The sequence below is a fragment of the Hermetia illucens genome, chromosome 3, assembly GCF_905115235.1.
Source record: "Hermetia illucens chromosome 3, iHerIll2.2.curated.20191125, whole genome shotgun sequence".
In the NCBI taxonomy this organism is placed as follows: domain Eukaryota; kingdom Metazoa; phylum Arthropoda; class Insecta; order Diptera; family Stratiomyidae; genus Hermetia; species Hermetia illucens.
The window spans coordinates 158,989,487-159,009,235 of NC_051851.1; the positions used below are offsets into that span (position 1 = coordinate 158,989,487).

General features: G+C 44.7%; 1 protein-coding gene across 6 annotated transcripts in view; it reads left to right on the plus strand.

Annotated features, from left to right (window-relative positions):
* LOC119651183 (aryl hydrocarbon receptor nuclear translocator homolog) overlaps positions 1–19,749 on the plus strand; it is a 209,787-nt gene that overhangs the window by 154,673 nt on the left and 35,365 nt on the right. For all 6 annotated transcript variants that reach the window (XM_038054617.1, XM_038054620.1, XM_038054616.1 and 3 more), the window contains one exon: positions 8,321–8,481. In XM_038054617.1, the coding sequence (XP_037910545.1) occupies positions 8,321–8,481 (161 nt within the window). The remainder of the gene's footprint in view (positions 1–8,320; positions 8,482–19,749) is intronic.

The window sequence follows — 19,749 nt, forward strand, 5'->3', positions numbered from 1 at the left end:
GGGACTTTCTCCTGGGTTTATCCCACATTCTTGGCCCCTCCGAAGACAGTTTCCAGCGGTCACCGCGAGCAGGTCGTGTGAGGACTTGCCGAATTACGCAACTTTAAACTAAAACATAATTAGACCAGGCCGCCCGAAAATGGACCGTACTGAATTGATTTTGCAGTGATCACATCCTGAAGTATATATTTTTCAGAAAAGTGCTATTATCAGGCTCACGTCGTTTTATTTAGGAACTCTTGTATCTGCCTTCTTGAACTCTCTAAGATAATTCACTACATTCCGATATTAATAACAACCACCTTCATGTATTCCAAGAAACTTTCTCCGCGATAATGTAAACCAATAAATTTACCTACAAAATTACTAATTACACGTACCTACTACAAAAACGTTCGTATGCCTGCAAGATATGTTTTCCGTCTTCTCGACTCAAAAGACACCTCCCCTTCCAACTGCGCCAGATAATTCTCATTTCTATTCCACAGCTACATATAGTATTATGTTATTCTTAGCAATTAAACTTCCATTACATTCGATTTGCTCTCCTTCCGTTTCATTAAGAAGAAAGGAAAGTCGAATTCTACCGCACAACGCAACACACAATGGCTGAATATTGCTCCCGTATCTATACAACAATTGGGGAGAGTTAGGATGATATTGAAAGGAGAGAATTCCCTCGGTCATGTCACTGCTGTTACCGCTGCTACTGCTTCCACTAGTCTGGCATTAAGACAAACATTTGTCGTTATTATTCGCCCATCTTATCTTGTACTTCGGTACGTATCTATAATTTCAATAGGTATGCTATATGTCTACGCAACTTTCTCTTAGTCCTTGATTAATAATGACTTTAACTTTTAGCATTTATTCCCGTTCTTCTCCGAGCTTTATACTTACATTAGTTCCCAGAAGGAAATAAATGTCCTGCTCGGGATAAGGACGAAATTCGGTATTATTTTGTTGGTTTTCTATGCGTTGTGCAGCACATCAAAGGACCTTTTGATATATCTTCCATTTTATTGATAGCAAATTCAATTTGAATCCGTAAGTTCTTCCAGTTTTCAATTAACCACAACTTCCAGTTCATTTAGCCAGACATCCTGGTTTTGCGCCGAGGTCCACCAATTCAATATCCTTAAAATCTGTCTGTCTGTCCTTCTCACCTGCTTCCAGACAGGGATCAACAAATTCAAGGCTACGAACGTCGCAGGGAAGGATGAGTAACTATCCGCTGGCTTAGGGCGGATACGGCTGGAGCGAATTGCTATTTCTAAGTTCAACGGGGACTCTAGTCAATGGAGGACTTTCAACGACCTTTTCAAGTCTATGGTGGATAACAACGAAGGACTCTCTTCTGTAGAGAAGATGCAGTACCTAAAAACTCATCTACAAGGGGAAGCTGCCAGGGTAGTGCAACATCTGGAGGTCAGCCATGATAACTTCTAAAAAGCGTGAAAAGTGAAAACGCTTTGAAAACAAAAGGGCGATCGCTTGGAATTACCTGCGTAAATTTTATAGCATGCTCATAGCAAAGGAAGAAGAAGATGCAACTATCAAGCTGACCATGGACTCAACCTCCCAAGTTTTTAGCTAATATGGAAGGCATCGTGAACGTTGAACACTAGATCACGAGTCGAAACGTCTATGGGAGACATCGCAAGGGGCGTCACCTGACATTTCAAAGCCGTCAGTATTTATGGATTTTTTGACTGGTCCCTTCAGAACTTTGGAAGCTCTTGATTCTCCGAAGAAGAACAAAAGGATTGAAGCGCTCGTGGCCAACGACGCTACCGAATGCGACATGTGTCAAATCACCAGATACACCAATGCAGCAAGTTCAAGTCCTCAACCCTCCAGCAACGAAGGGACACCGTATGGAAAAGAAGTTTATGTTACAACTGTCTTAAGAAGGGGCATAACATAAATAAATGCTCATCCTAAAGTCATTGTCGGCTTTGCTCTAGGAAACACCATACGCTGCTACATACCGATAAAAGGCATCAGGATTTTCGGTCGAGGCGAAGCCGTTTGTTCCCGATACAAACGCGTTGATAGCCAAAAAGGACGCCGAGTCAACCATTCTGCTGACTATAGCAAGAATTCAAGTACGTATTGATTGATTCCGGGTCCCAAAGAAGCTTTATAACAGAGGCAGCTGCGCAATTGCTTAATGTCAAACGGCATAGCGCATGGTTTGGCTGCTAAATCGTCAATACAAACGAGAGGTCGAGTTTCCTTGTCCATCAAAGCAAGGAAAGGTGATCTGAACCTCAATATATCCACTCCCATCATACCGAGGATCATCAATGTCTTCCCTGCTGTGGAGATTAAGGCTCAGTTACTCAATGGACTGAACTTAGAAGATCTGGCTGATCCTGCTTACGACACCCCTGACAACATCGACGTGCTACTAGGTGCAGATGTGTACCATTCGTTACTACTACATGGATTTAAGAAAGGATCTCCATGCGCCAATAACACCAGAATTGGATGGTTACTGCTTGGGCCAACACATGCGATAGACACAGGCGCAGGCATAATATCCATGGTTAGCACCGAAGAAAGCACGGAGCAGCTACTGAGGAAATTCTGGGAGATTGAGGAGCAACCGCCAAAAGCACTCTGGACTCAAGAATAGCAAGCCGCTGCTACTTGGTATACGAACACAACTAAACGGGATTCAATGGGAACATATGTTGTGCGACTCCTATTCAAAGAGGAAGCTCAACCAGCCGACGAGCTACGTGATTCCCGGAAAATTGCGTACATTCGTTTTTCACAACTAGAAAAGCGATTAGCTGCGAATGCCGAGTTACGGCAACAATACGTGGCATTCATGAAGGAGTACCTCAGGTTGGGTCATATGACAGATGTTCCCCAGAAGGAAATCCATTCGATGCGCAACTATTACTTGCCACATCATGCAGCCTGCAAGGTAGAGAGCACAACAACAAAGCTTAGAGTGGTGTTTAACGCATCACAAACGACCCCCACCGGCATATCGCTCAACGATCTCTTGCTGGTTGGACCCACGTTGCAGAAGAACATTATCCACGTTCTAATGAAATGGCGAACGTTCAAGTATGTCATTGCCGCAGACATCGAGAAGATGTATCGATAAATCGGTATTCACGAAAAGGATCAAGATTTTCAACGCATTTTATGGAGAAATCTTGCGTCGGAAACACTGAAGCATTACAAATTGGCGACTGTCACTTATGAAACAGCCAGTGCCCCCTGCAACAGCTAGCGAATGACGAACGTTTGAATTCTCCTAAAGCATGTCAAGTGTTGGAAGAAGACTTTTATGTTGACGATATTCCGTCCGGTGGTGCCACCATCGAAGAAGATTGTCAGCTGCAACAGGACCTTATAACGGTACTCAGCAAAGGAGGTTTCAAATTGGGAAAATGGGTCACGAACGGCGAATAAGCAATTGAGAAGATTCCAGAAAATGACCGGGAAGTCCAATTGCCTCTAGATATCTAGGTCTATGATGGCATCCGGTTAAGGACGCATTCACCTTCAAAGTAAATTTGAACCCAGAACTCGAAGGAAAAATGAAGAAGCGACAACTGCTGTCAGAAATTTCGAAACTGTTTGACCCCATCGGTTGGCTACACCCATGCGTCATCATAGGAAAAATGATAATGCAACAGTTATGCGTCAACAAAACAGGCTGGGATGAGTTCATTGACGACGAACTCAGTACGAGAGACAAAGCCACTCTTCTTCTTTTTCTTCAGCCGTTCAAAAACGGGGTGGGCTCATCGTGATCGGTTTCGCCATTCGGCTCTATCGATTGCCTGATCTGGGTGCAATATCGATGCTTTTAAATCCCCATCCACCGTATCAAGCCACCGTTGTTTCGGCCGGGCTTTCGGTCGTTTACAATTGACTTCGATGTTCAGACCAATTTTGGCAAGTGAATTCTCGTTAGCACGGATTCCGTGACCATACCATCGAAGACGCCTCTCTCGCAACTTTTCCACGATCGGTGCAACCCCATAACGATTGCTGATATCCTCAATTCGAATGTGATCAAAACGTGTGACGCCACTAGTCCAACGTAACATCTTCGCCTCCATTACCGCAAGACGTTGTTCGTTGTCTTTTATAGTCGGCCAACACTCAGAACCATAGAGGGTGACAGGACGGACGACATTGCGGTAAATTTTAGATTGGAGACGTTCGTTGATACGTCGGTCACAAAGAACACCAGTTGTGGAACATCACTTCATCCAGGTTGCGTTAATGCGTGAAGCGATTTCATAACGCAGTTCTCCATTCGCTGATAGCCATTGCCAGCAAGAAAATCCATAATGACAAGTCGTGCTTGGTGAGTACAAACATTGATCGAGGACTCGATGTCACGGCGAGGTTTTCGTCTCTCACCAAACTCGTCAGAGTAATTTCTTGGTGCAGGCGGTGGGTTAGAATAGGCGAGAACACGTTCTTAAGTACAGATGAATTGCGGGAAACTGAAAAGGTATGTGTGCGTTTCCCGAGGAAACAAGAAACCGCTTCCAAAATCCAGCCCGCTGATAAGATTAAATCCATTTGTAGATTCAGAGCATTTGCTCAGGGTCAGGGGAAGGATACAACAGAGTTCGGTTTGCGAGAACAAAAGGCATCCCATTATACTGCCAAGAGGGCTAATTTGGTAATTAAATATCATCACCACCTAACGCTGCTTGGAGGAGCGCAGTTGGTGCTTAGTATTAAGTTGTTGTAGTTTCGTAGAAGTCCAATTTACGGGTGTTGATAAATTCGTCGAAGGCAATTTTGATGGCCTCTTCATTCCTAAATTGTTGTTCCGCCAAAAAATTATCCAAATACTTAAAAAAGTGGTAGTCGGTTGGCAAAATGTCCGGTGAATCTGCTGGATGAGCCAGAGTCTCATCCTGCAATTCGTTCAACTTTTGAGCCGTTGTTCTGGATACATGAGGTCGGGTATTGTCATGAAGGACTAATCTCGGCCGTTGAATACTCAATTTTTGGTGCATTTCCTTCAATTGGGCACAGTATTTCTTTGCATTTATCGTTTCTCCAGGTGTCATAAAAGAATAGTGGATAACTCCAGCTGTAGACCACCAAACAGACACCATCACCTTCTTCGAAAGAGGCTCGATTTCGGCATATGCTTGGGTGACTCATCAGCATCTAGCCATTGTGTTGATCGGCGACGTTGTCGTATTATATCCACTTTTCATCAAATGTCACTTCCGTCCCCACGCACTCGAGGAGGGCGATCAGACCCGAGTCTGCAAGGGACTCATCTGAGGTGGCTCTGCCACGAAGCCTCACGGAGATTATCTGGTACCATGGGAATCGGGATGGCCCTCTGAGAGCATATGCTCCAAGAGAATTCCTGGAGGATATGTTCTCGGCCCGGTTATTTGCGTTTTTTTTTTTTGGAGTAGGGTAGGTGAATGCGTTTACGCACAAAGTGTTAGACTCCCGCAACAGCACGCTGACGGACTACCAACTAAAAAACTCCCTATCATCAGAGAACTAGCCTGGAACCGTTTGACACATTACTTCGGGCTAGCCTTCCCGCTCTGCCGGCTTTGGGAGCCTTCAAGCCAGGGAATTCCTTTCACCAACGGGAGGGGAGGGGAGGAAGGGAGTTGTTGTTAGTTCAGAGAACCCCTTACCGTCCGATCCCTCCACCGGTCGAGTTAAATCTTCTTCGTAATAAGAAGAGCCCGAACATAATGCGCAATACGATTCCAGCTGCCAGCGCTCTTGAGCATCTCTCTGACAATATTGTCTGGAGAGAGCTCCTCTGCGTCTGCATAAAGCTGCTGGCGGAGGCCGTTCCACCTCTCGCAAGAGAAAAAGGTGTGTTCAGCGTCATCCGCCACTTCATTGCAGAACACACAATCAGGAGATCGCGCCTTCCCAATCCTGTGCAGGTAAGACTGAACACCTCCATGCCCACTTAGAAGTTGGGTAAGGAAGTAATCAATCTCACCAATCTGTTTTCTGTTCAACCGTGGGTCTAATTTGTCGATGAGCCGTGCAGTCCACTTGCCCCTTGGCTCATTTTGCCAAGAAAGTAGCCACTCGCTAAGGGTGCGTTGACGTTCTTCACTGGCAACCACTTCTCTTAAGTTTTCGCCCTTACGGCGATAGATAGCTTTCCGCAAGGCAAGGAGGGCAACGGAGATCACTCCCGCAATCACCATCACAGCGTGTTCGGAGACGGTGCGATAAGCAGACGCCACTCGCAAAACTCCCCGCCTCTGCACTTGAGCAAGGCGTTTACGATGCACCTCCTTGTCAAGGGCATCAGCCCATACCTCCGCACCATAGAGAAGAAAGGACTTCGTTGCTCCCATGAGGAGACGTCTCCTAGTTGATATAGGGCCCCCGATATTCGCTATTAGCCGACTCCAGCTGCAGCCCTGTCCGCTGCTGCTTTGATTTGCTCGAAGAAGCTCATCTTCGAGTCGAGCATTAAACCAAGATATTTAATCGCTGGTTTTGACTCTATAGTCAACTCGCCGATCGATATGGGACGCAGGGTCGGGATTCTTCTTCTGGTCAGTATGACTACTTCGGTTTTTTCCAGCGCAAGGTTGAAACCGTGAGCAGTCATCCATCCGGTTATTTGCGGTTGGCCCCCTAGTGGGAGTTTCATGGTGGTTGTGGTTATGCCTACATCGCGGGCAGAGCTCCTCGGAGCTCAAGCGTGGAGTTCCATTCTACAACTCTCGGCAGAGGTGTTAGATAGGCCTCGCATCCATTGGTATGAATGCTGAGCCTGCCCTCAGTATAAACCAGTAGCGCTGTGCTAGTCATGGCTGGGCTCTGATTGTGGTCACAAAATCAATCCGTGTTCGAAGAGGACCGTGGGATTATGCCTACACGCCTCGGTATTCACGTTAAACCCCCAGGACTTTCATCACATGTCATTATTCTGTGCAAAAAGGGATCGCTTCTGTTGCAGGAGAGTAAAGAACTGCAAATTTTCATTCGAAGCGCCATGTTTTGCTCCTTGAGGGCATACGAAACCTACTTTTTGAGTTTTTTCACCTTTCCAAATTGTTGCAAGTACCGGGAAACTGTCGAAAAGTGTACGCCCAGTTTCTCTGCAATGTCTCTCACAGACTGACGTGTGTCGGAATCGACTAGCAAACGCAGCTTGTCGTTGTCAATCGATGGTCCTGGATGTCCACGGTGCTCACTTTGAAGGTTTACGTTGCCTGACCGTAATTTTTAAAACCACCGCCGTGTGGTCCGTTCGCTTACCGTATCAGCTCCAAATGTGCTGTCAATGTTCCTGGTCGCCTCTGCTGCTCTATGACCGAGTTTGAAGTCATACAAGAAAAGTATACGTTCTTGGCTCTTTTCCATCCTTTTTCCCTTTTTATTCACTATTATCACAACGATAGTCAAAACTGAAATGACTCCTTGATTAAATGTAGGAGTATTTATACTTCATCATGCGGCATCAACAGCGCCAACTGGTGGTGATTTGATACAGCAAAGTCGCAACTTACTTCACTTCATTGCCAAATCGGCCATTTCAGAAGCAACAACCAAATACAATACGAGAGAAGTATTGGATCATATCCAGCTCAACGGACCAAAAATGTTTTGTCACAACACGTATCCTTATTTTCAGGACTGACCGAATTTCCAGCTGGGACTCATTGGCATCAGTAATGTCTCTACTGAATCAGACGTTCTCCCTTGTTCTATGATGATGAAATCCTCCTTTCCATGAGATCAGCTACAGCAATGCTATCTTTTCAGCCAATAGTCCTCATACACAGAGGAATAGAAACAACCATCGACTAATTGGAAAAATAAAAACTTTTTGGGCCAAACTTGCCAGATAAACAACTGTGTAATTGAGTTTTAATTAAATTATGGAAAGGGATAAGTACCAAAAACACAAACGTCGTATCTTTAGGGGTTGGGTTTCCGGCTGTAGTCGGCATACCTATATAGACGTTTGTGTAGGAGGAATTGTCTCTCAGGAGGATAGTTTTAACGTATGTTGCCTGATCCTAATATCAGAGAAAATTAGAAATTATTGTTTAGATGTAATTAAATGATATTTCAATTATGGAAATGTTTCTGCATGTTGTGAACTTGTGGAAATTGCTTTTCGCTTTTCCCTAGAAACCAAAAAATCTATTGAAATGAAAATTCAACCATGTTCCTGTACTGATTTCATAATTCTTAATTAGAAACTGGTTTATTTCACAATGTTTATATCAAAGTATCTGAAACCCTAAACCATAAGTCGTGAAATTGATTAAATTTTAAATATTCATCTGTATCTATTTCTGTTTAATTTCAGTCGAGAAAATCATTGTGAAATCGAAAGAAGACGACGGAATAAGATGACTGCCTACATAACTGAATTATCCGATATGGTACCTACATGCAGTGCATTAGCTAGAAAACCTGATAAATTGACAATATTACGTATGGCGGTTGCTCATATGAAAGCGTTAAGAGGTAAGTGATTCTCTGTAATTTTTATTATTGAAATTGTTGAAAGATTCACCATTTTATTTTAATAAGGTATCTTTCATATTTATGGGTAATTTCTGAATAAATTCTATGTGAGATTAATCAATCCGTGAGACGATGAAAATCCTAATCAGATACTACGTGAGCGAGTTGATTGACTCCAGTGGAAAGTCCACGTCTTTCGAAATATTCAATTCATTATTTACAGAGTCGGTCATCATCATTATCAATGTCGCAACAACCGGTATCCGGTCTAGGCCTGCCTTAACTCCAGACATCCCGGTTTTGCGCCGAGGTCCACCAATTCGATATCCCTAAAAGCTGTCTGGCGTCCTGACCTACGCCATTGTTCCATCTCAGGCAGGGTCTGCCTCGTCTTCTTTTTCTACCATAGATATTGCCTTTATAGACTTTTCGCGCTAGATCGTCCTCATCCCTACGGATTAAGTGACTTCACCGTAACCTATTCAGTCGAATTTTATCCACAACCTGACGGTCATGGTATCGCTCATAGATTTCGTCGTTATGTAGGCTACGGAATCGTCCATCCTCCTGTCGGAGGCCAAAGATTCTTCGGAGGATCCTTCTCTCGACCCTAGATAGGAGAAATTATCAACGGTCTCAAAGTTGTAGTCCCCCCGGTTCGATGTTATTGATTGGTTGGTTTTCGGTGCTGACGTTGCCACCATATACTTTGTCTTGCCTTCATTGATGTGCAGCCCAAGATCTCGCCTCAACTGCCGCCTGCTCGATCTGAATGAAGGCAGTTTATACGTCTTGGGTCGTTCTTCCCATGATGTCGATATCGTCAGCATAAACCAGTTGGGTGGACTTAAAGAGCATTTACCTCACCATCACGGATCACTTTCTCGAGGGCCAGGTTAAAGAGGACGCATCCCCTTGTCTTAGACCGTTGTTGATGTCGAATGGTCTTGTGAGTGATCCTGCTGCTTTTATCTGGCCTCGCACATTGGTCAGGGTCAGTCTTATCAGTTTCGTCGGGATTCCGAATTCTCTCATGGCGGTGTACAGTTTTACCCTGGCTATGCTATCATAGGCGGCTTTAAAGTCGATGAAAAGATGGTGCAAGAGGTATTCATATTCCAACAGTTTTTCCATCGCTTGCCGCAGAGAGCAAATCTGATCTGTTGCTGATTTGCCTGGAGTGAAGCCTCTTTGGTATGGGCCAATGATGTTCTGCTCGCATGGGGCAATCCGGCCTAGCAAGATAGCGGAGAATATCTTGTAGATGGTACTCAGCAACGTGATACCTCTTTAATTGCTGCACTGTGTGATATCTCCCTTTTTATGTATGAGACAGGTAATGCCTCTTTGCCAGTTATCAGGCATTGATTCGCTGTCCCACACCTTGAGCACAAGTTGATGAACCACTTGGTGTAATTGGTCGCCTCCATATTTAACCAATTCGGCTGTAATTGCATCGGCTCTTGGCGACTTATGATTTTTTAGCCGATGAATTGCACGGGCTGTTTCTTCTATACTTGGTGGTGGCAGTATTTGTCCGTCGTCTTCAGTTGGCGGGACCTCCAACTCGCCGATGTTCTGGTTGTTCAGTAGCTCATCAAACTACTCAATCCATCGCTCCATTATGCCCATTCTGTCGGAAATCAGATTTCCCTCTTTGTCTCGGCAGGATGAGCATCGAGGTGTATAAGGCTTCATCCTGCTGACTTATTGGTAAAATTTCCGTGCCTGTTGCAGTTGCTCCCTGTACTCTCCGTGTTCACAGGCCTGTTGGTTCTCCCAGGTTTCCTTTTTCCATCTATGAAGTCGCTTCTCCGCTCGACGAAGTTCGTGATATTCTCCGCGCGTGCCCGCTTCCTTTGAGAGTGCAACATTACTTGATATGCAGCATTCTTCCGTTCCGTTGCTAGCTTACATTCATAGTCAAACCAACCGTTCCGACTTTCCTTGCGGCTGGGGCCAAGTATCTTTGTGGCCGTATCAATGATAGCGTTCTTCAGGTGATTGTGAAGCTCATTTGTTGATGTTTCATCTCCAGGATCTCTATTGCGGCGGTTATTACGGCATCCATTTCGCCCTTATAGGTGGTGCGGAGAGCTGTGTTGTGAATGGCTTCGGTATTCACTCTCACCTGATTGTCAGAGGAGATTGTAGGTGGTGTCGTAATTCGAGCCCGGAACACTATGCCAACGAGATAGTGGTCCGAGTCTATAATGGCCCCCCTATATGTTCTAACATCTATCAAGGCTGAGAGGTGGCGGCGTTCAATCAGCACGTGGCCAGTATGGTTGAAAGTGGTCCCGTATGGAGAGGCCCATGTATGTTTGTGAACCGCTTTCCGCGCAAACCAGGTATTCCCAACTACCATTTCGTGCGATACTGCTAACTGAATAATCGGCAGTCCGTTATCATTGGTATCCCTATGTAAGCCATGGGAATCGACGTATCGCCTGAATACAGGCTCCGTCCCTACTTGGCTGTTGATGTCATACTTGGGACAGGCTTCGAGGGTCCGGTCAACTGCCTCGTAGAAGGTATCCTTTCTCGACTCTGCAGTCTCCTCTGTAGGGGCATGAACGTTTATGAGGGTTATCTTTCTAAACTTGCCTTGCAAACGCAGAGTGCATAGCCTTTTGCTTATATTTTCATAGCCGATAACAGCAGGTTTCATTTTTTGGCTGACTAAGGAACCTACTCCGAGCACATGGTTTACTGGATGGCCGGTATAATATTTACTATTACATTAGCCCTATATTGGGACAGGGTATCGGCTAGCTGCTTGGCAGCTCCATCTTTGTACAGTGAGCGCACATTCCATGAGAAAATGCGCAAATGGTTATTCCATTTTCATTGCCGGGTTTGTCGTTGTGTTATCCTATCCATTGAGTCTGAGGCTCCTGTTGTGGCTTCGTAACAAGTGGTTTTCCATGTATGGTTATCAGCCCTACCCAACCGCCAACCTGGAAAAGGCTGGTTCTCCTAAAGGCATAAGAAAAGGTCCTGATAGATAAGATTCAGCCTTTAGTTCTCTCCCTTTTTTAGATTAGCTTTCTTCTGCCACACCTTCCTCTTTGTTTTTTTTTGAAGATTTAGAAAAGAACACAACAAACAGGCCGCCCATACTCGAATTTATGGTTCGGTGTCTCTAACCTCTTACTACTTGAAGAGTAGAAGTCCATAGTTTCTAATTGAACCTTATAGATACTATAGTCTATCCCACAACGGCAAGGTGGTGAAGAATATCTAATATTACTTTTCCCAATGCCCAGATGATGACATTGAGAGATTATTTGTATTATTATTGTGATTGTGTCCTCCTACACACCGAGTGAGAATCTGCATATCTTGCGCCTTATATGGTATCGGCTAGCTACAGGGAGCGCACGTTCCATTAGAAAATGCGCAAATCGTTAATCCGTTGTCGTTGCCGAGACTCCTTCCGTGGCTTCGTAACATCGGTTTTCCGTGTAGGGTTGTCAGTCCTACCCAACCCCCATCCTGGAGGACCAGTTGGTACATTTTGTCCCGTTTTTAGACGCGGGAGACTCACCTTCATCCTTCTGTGTCTGCAGCCTTTCATAAAGAAAGAACTCCCAGCGATCACCATGTGGAGGTAGAGATAGGGTTTGGTAGTAGAGCTGTTGGTGTTGGTTCAGCAGGCGTTTCCCAGGTTTTATGCTCCTTCGTGGGTACCAATCCACGTTTCGCCCTGGTACCTATACTAGCCTTTGACCGCCGCAACTAAAATCACTTGCTATAATTAGCGACCTAAGTCCTCTTGCATCCAAAACCAGGGCGCTCAGCATTAGCTTATACTCGTCAAGTACATAGCAGCGGGTGGAACATAGGAACTGTATATGTGAACTCCTTTCCCCTCTGCTCTGATGAAGCGTTCCTCCGGGTGCTCCGTTATTTCCTTGAAGGCATCTCCGATATGCATTGAAAGCTCTCCTGTATTCCGGTTGGCCTGAAGGTCTAGAGCCTCCTACGCTTTGCACAGTGGGCGCTTTGGGTCCGCTCCATAGTCCTTAGTGATGGGTCCATCTGCTCCGCATCTCCTGCATCGCGATTTTACCAAAGGCTAGGTATCTAAAGTCTACATAACCTAGCCTATTCTTAGTCTCTCTGCTGCTAGCAGTTTGTGCGTTTGTGTCCCACGGTTTACGTTTTTAACGCTGGCTTCTGAAGTCCAATAAGGCGAATTCTGTTTCCAAGATCTCATGAATCTCTGCCTTTGTGGTGTCATCATCTATATCCTTGCATACTATAGGGATCTTCGGCTTCATGGCCTAAGGACTTACTGAGTTGACTGACAATATGTCTGCGGTTATATCTTTGCATTTCTCCAACATAAGGTCTCCTTTCTGGTATAGTCCAATGCGATTAACATTGGTGAGTTCTGGGTCTTCTTTGATGCGGATCCACACTATCCTGCATGTGCAGGCCCAGAACACATCCGGCGAGTGATCCCTTTACACGAATAAAGGAACACTTATCCGTGTGAAGGACGCGCCTGATTTGAGACTTGGCAACTATCCACAGAAAAGTTTCAGTCCTTTGAGATATACCGAACGAGGGAATGTAACTATTTGGACAAGAGTTATGGAGTGCCACCATATTGAATACATTTACGACAGAAGCCTACTTTATGTATCTCTATGTGACCGGAATATGTCATAAGATCTTGGTGATGACTTAACAGCAAGCATTGGATTCGCAGAACCAGCAAAGAACATACAATAAAAGAATGAAGAAAGGAAGGAAGGAAGGAAAGGTTGAAAGTCTCAGCACAAAAGATTCGAAATCAAGAAACAATTCTTAGCTCCATGATTTGTCATTTCCATCCATATCAACTGCTATGGGTTTGATGCTTTCACCAAGCTCTTTTCATGTTGATTTCATTACTTTATCTGACTCAATTCCTGTCAGGACATGGTGGTTACAGGAAGTATTTGCATCAATTCAGGCTGATGCCTGAGGACCCGGAGCATGTTATGTTCCACTGTCCACGAATTTTCTCAGAGAAGAGGAGTCTGGAAGACTGCCTGAAAATCAATGTAAGCCCGCAGAACATCGCCGGGGAAATGTTGAAGTCGGAGGAAAACTGGTGTACGGTGAAGTCAAAAGTATATAAAAGGAACTTGGAAAAGCGGAGCGCGTAAGGAGGACGCGAAGAACGGAGGCTTGGTCGCTTAAAGCGCAGTCCACCTTGCGAAGTAATGCTTTGCGGCGGTTCCGCGGAGAAGGAAAAAGGAGAATGTGGGGGTGGTTTTAGTGGGTGAGAATCCCACACGCTGCTGCAACCTGGCGCGGCAGTGTCTTTGTAAGATTTCAACCTCCATCCATAAAAAAAGACAGACAGACAGTAAACCGTTTTTAATAAGGTTTTATTTTACACAAAACCTTGAAAACAGACTGAATTCATTTGTACTCCCAATAATAGACAGAGCATCGAAAACGTCGATCAATTTGTATATCTATGAATCGTGGTTTCTGCTGACGATGACACCAAACTGGTTATTGCCCGACGCTTTAACAGCACTAGATCCGCTTTCGCTGGCCTGTCTACAACACCAAGAACAAATTCAGACTGATCTGTGGATCTGCAATGGCAAGTAAATTCCACTGTTACTCAAAAGTTTCAAGCCTTCGTCAACACCTGCTTGTGTCGTATCATCGGAGTACGCTGGCCTGATACAATTTCAAACGAAGGGAGCTTGGTCGGCGCATAAATTTGGCACTCGTACACACTGTGATCGGAATGCAAAAGCAGCAGTGGATAGGTCACATATTAAGGAGAAGCGGCAATTGCATTGCTGGCTACACCATGCAGTGGAATCCACTCTCCCAACATGGCCGACGATCGGTCGTCCCAAGGGCACTTGCCAGTAGAGGACGAGTGCGAGCGTCTCGGAAAGTCATGAGGTTAGCTGAATCGCATTTCAGGTAGCCGCGAAATAGTAGTTGACACACTATACCCCACTAAGGGGTAAATGGTAACTATACATCGCCTATATCTCTTCAATATGATATCACGGTGTAATTTCAATTTGGTTGGGTGGTTGTGCGTCAAAATTTCACACTACTTAACTAGGAGATGCAACTATTTGGACAAGAGTTATGTGGCCCCACCATATCGAATATATTATATTTGCGACAGAAGCCTACTTTATGGTTCTTTGTGTAGTCGGAATATGTCATAAGATTAACTTGAATAGCTCCATGATGACCTAATAGCAGTTATTGGATAAGCAGGACCAACACAACCACACGCAAGAACAGATCCAAAGGACATGCAATACAAAAATGAAGAAAGTCATTAGAAACTTGACTAAAATTCAAAAACTATAATAGTTAACTAACGCAAAAATAGAATGTCAGCATAAAAGATAAAGTAGCCAAGAAGCAATTCTTAGCTCTCATGATTTGTGATTTCCTTCCATATCAACTGCTATAGCTTTGATGGGAGTTTGATGCTTTCACCAAGCTCTTTTCATGTTGATTTCATTACTTTGTTTGCATGATATTGTGTTGATGTTTCTTTGTTGTTGGGTTTTGCTTCATTACATTTGTCACCGTAGTTTAGAGAGGTAATTGCGCTCACATGTAATGCTCGCAACTATATAAATACAATAAAAGCCTATATGACTGTAACGTCAGGCATACATTATCAATCTGATCCAACATTGTTGTATCTAAACCGTCTACAACATGACTTAATACAAATCACCAAAGACGGAAAAAACAAAGCTGGAAAAAAACACTAGAAACATCGTACGCAAGCAACGACAATGTGTTTATTTAGTTGACGAGACTGGGTTTATTAGATTTTAAAGAATGATAGGCATCGCCTGGTAAATTTTAAGTAGGTGGGTTGGGACTCCTCCATTGTATGCATTCAATTATGTTTCCACGTTTTGTAGAAAGTGTGACACTGAACATATCTATTATGCTGAAACGAACTGTACTGAGAAATAGAGATACAGTCACTGGAAGCGGGGCCGAAACCAAGGCAATAATAATTAAACCCTATATTCCCTCAGTTGATGCGTTAGTTTGTTACAAGATACACCTACAAAGTAACATTTATAAAGTTTGAAGTTTTAATTGCTTTTTACGACCTTTTAACTTACTGAATCATCCAAATAACTTTCTTGGTCCTGCGAGAAAATAAGGCTGTATAATGCCAGCTGAAGGAGCTGAACTGAAATCTTCCCTCTCACTTGCATTCGGCATCAGTCCGGTCGTTGAAACTTTCTTTGAAAAGAAAACAAAATGGCACAGAGCAAGAAGATACTGGCCCAGATATCCTCAATTCCCTGGCGTAACATTAGTCGGGCTCCATTTCAGCAAAGGGTTCTTTTCTTTCCCATTCAAGTACTTGAAAAGTCAGGGATTCGAGTCGGAAATAGACGGACTGTGTCTGGGAGGGAAAATGGGGAGACCGGGACAGGAGAAAGGAGTTTATGGTAAGAAAATGGTTTTAAAACTTTTCATTATTCAAGTTTTATAATCTAATTTAATGCTCTCTATGTAATTTCATTGTTACAACTATTTAGCCCGGAAAGTTTGTATACTTTGCCTACCAAAGTTGGTGCAGCTGGGGGAGGGGGATATGAGGGCGGTTTTAAGATTTCGCAAAGATGTTCCTGATTAAGCTCACAACGGGAGCAGTAGAAATATATATATTCTCCAAGAAACTTGCTCATTTCATCTGGCATTTCATTTATTCATAGAAGACTGTCTCTGCTTCGCTGCAGAGCTGAAAGAATCCCAGTTGTCCCTATACCGTGTTAGTTGTGTCCTTGCCAAAGTTTTCCAACTTAGTTACGACGACGACACTGTGCTACATTCGGCAATGGCTGGGCAAGGACAAGGCATGCCAGAGAAAACGTTCAGTAACTTCTCTCATAATCTTAAAACGACCGACAAGGTGAAAAAGGGTAACCGCTAATTCTTGCTCTAAAGAAATTTGTCTTCAGAAGTGTAATAATCTATTCCTACACAATCCCTAGACACCTTTCACCTGGCTGCTGGTGCTTTTAAGCTAAACGCGACCCGACCTCTCCGCATCCTCGACCCTCTTTGCTATGTTCTTGTCGTACTTTCACATTTAACATCTTCCCCGAAATTCAGGGAGTTTAGTGTTAAATGTACTTATCATGAGAGCATGCATAAAATTTAAAGTCACCTGAGGGACTTTTATGATTTAACTCTCATTTTATCTTTCGGGACTTTATAGTCTTTACAGTCATACTCTAAGCGTAATACCTGCAGATAGATGGGAAATATGGGGAGCGCTGGGTTCTCCCACCACATCGTTGTCGTCTTTTTACTTACACACCGAAAATTTACATCATAAAATATTTTTTTCTCATTTCACGTTTTATATGGGAATGGAAATACCTATGGCGCGAATGTAGATTTTCACTGCGACGAAAATGTATATAAAAAGATACTTGCGGTTTTATTTCTTTTCAAAGTTTGGTAAGTTGGAAGGTCTTTTAGTCGATGTTAATTTGAAGCACGTTCTTTGATTCTACAGATAGAGCCGGTGAGAATTAGTCGGGTGGGAGGAGAATGAGCAGATCTGAGATTAGAAAATTGCAATGTGTCTAATATTTTGCCTCCGAGAAATCCAATTGATCAGAAAATTTGTGTTGGGCTTTCCAAAGTTAGTCCAAATGAGCTTGTATAATTTTTCCGTGGAATATTTAGTATGTCTTCTCCGGATGCGTGTGCAGATGCTACGGAGGCTCTGCAGTCCTGCCCGGCAGATGCTCTCAATGTACTCCTGCATCTCCTCCCCCTAGACCTCCACATCAAATATGTTGCAGCGTGCAGATGCTGGGCAGCGAAGTCCTACGGCCAGAGCAACATCCTAGATGAAATACCTCGAGAAATCTGGGCATCCCCCACGGACTATGTCACACGCAAGCCGAGCTTCACGAGAAACTTTGCTGTGGACCTTCCAACCAGGGCAAAGTGGAAGACCGGCGGCATGTTGCAAGACTATGACACGGTATTCTTTACGGACGGATCAAAGATGGCCTATGGAGTCGGCGCGAGGGTTTTCTCGAATACACACGGTGTATCCAAGTCGTATGGTCTCCCAGGTTTCACCAGTGTATTCCAGGCGGAAGTACAGGCGATATTGGAAGTCTGTCGATGGCTGGAGCGTGATTCGAGCCCCAAGCGTAACATAGCCATTCTGACCGACAGCCAAGCGGCCATCAAAGCCTTGTACTCAACGACGACATCTTCCCAGCTGGTGGGGCAGTGCAGAGACGCGCTCAACCATCTGGGCGGCACGCTCAAGGTCACTCTCCTCTGGGTTCCCGGGCATAGGAACACAGAGGGGAATGAGCGGGCTGACGGATTGGCCAGGCAAGGCTCTGCTCTTGGCAGTCCCTCGGCGAATACAGTCGGTGTTCTGCTGGCGGCTGTCGGGGGCCGAGTCTACTCGCACTACCCTACCTAGCAGCCGCGGGCCTGAGATGGCGAAGACTTACAAGCTGTGCCAAGTCAAGGAGAATTTGGCCCGCTTATAATATAGCCCGATCACGAGAGCTCCTGTGCCAGACGCGTGCAAATGCATTCAAGATTACGGCGGTCTGCTCGGGACACTGGCCCATAGGGGACCATGTCGCTAGGCTCGGCTTACCCTACAACTCGCATTGCCGAAGCTGCGGAGAAGGAAGGGAAACCCTCATGCACTTTCTTTGCGATTACCCAGCTCTGGCTCGAGTCAGGCTGCGGACACTGGGTAAACCATTCTTTGGGGACCTCAGTGAGATTTCTAGCTGCAAGGTCGGGGAGCTGCTTTCCTTTGTGAATGCTATGGGCTGGCTCTGAAGATCCGAGCCGGCTGGACTCTGCTTCCCTGTTCCTATAACAACAGTCACGGTCTTAGGCGTTTGTGGTATCAAAATGGCGTACCAAAGCGCTAATTGGGCTCCTCGGAGCGGCCACTGATACCTACCTACCTACCATTCTCTGGATTCGTTGGAAAATACAGTGCTAAAATCTAGATAAGTAAGTAAGGATGTAATACAATTTAAAGCTCTAGATAAACTACCGTCAAAGCTCCTAGTAGCGCTCACTATTAAACTGTCACTTAGCTCTCAAATCGGATTGAGGAGGCCTGGTCATTTTTCATCTTGTGGCTCTTTAAATCTATATAAACGCATAACAAATTCCTTACCCCAAATTAATGTCAAACGAAAGACCCTCAATATTAAATTTGACAGCAAACAATGAGCGAATATCATTACAAAGTATAAAGACCAGACTTGTCGAGAGAGGGAGTGATTTCCCGGGCGGAGGATACGATTCTCCGCATAATTCTCACTTTCTGTCGGCAAGCCTATTGCCGTTTACCCTTCCAAAGTATTAAGGTCCATTTTTGCATTCTATGTTGGTAGGTAGGCAGGTATGGTGGGCGCTATGGTTTGTCGGTTTGATACCACAAACTCCAAAGACCGTGACTACCGTGTAAAGGGAGAGAGAGAGAATCAAACTGGTTCAGATATCCAGACCCAGCAGTTGGTATTCATGAAAGATAGCAGCTCCCCTATCCTACAGCCAGAAATCTCTTTAGGGGACCTCAAAGAGGTATTTACCTAGTGCCCTAGTGTCCTAGTGTCCCCGAACGTCTTATCTACCTCTCCGCAACTTCGACAATGTGAATTGTGTCGTTTATCGAGTCTGGCGGGATAATCTCATATAAACCAGTGCCCCTTCAAACCGTCAGAATCATGTACGCAGTTAAGCTTGACTGCCCGAAGAGCTCTCATGATTGGGGTTTTATTGTAAAAGGGCGAGATCTTTGATTTAGCACAAATGGTGAGTCTTCGTCATCTAGAGTCAACGGCTACCAATGGGTAAATCATACCTTTCGCAGTTCCGAGCGGAGCCCTGTTCATGACCCTAAAGGTTCCTATGATCGGAAACCCAAAGGAAATTGATCTTAAACTTGTCGGCCAGTGTGCTCTGCGCGTCTCTTCACTACCCCACCAGCCTGAAGGATGTCGCCAATAAGTACGAAGCCTCGATGGTGGCTTGGCTGTCGATCAGAATGACTATGTTGCTCAGGTCATACTATAGCGATTCAGTATCGCTTGGTATACACTGGGGTATCCCGAAAGACCGTACGACCTGATCATATGATGTGTATCTGAGAATACTCCCGCTCCGACTTCGCAGACCATCTTTGATCTGTCGGCAAAGAATACTGTATCGTAAGCTCGCAAAACCACGCTCGTACTC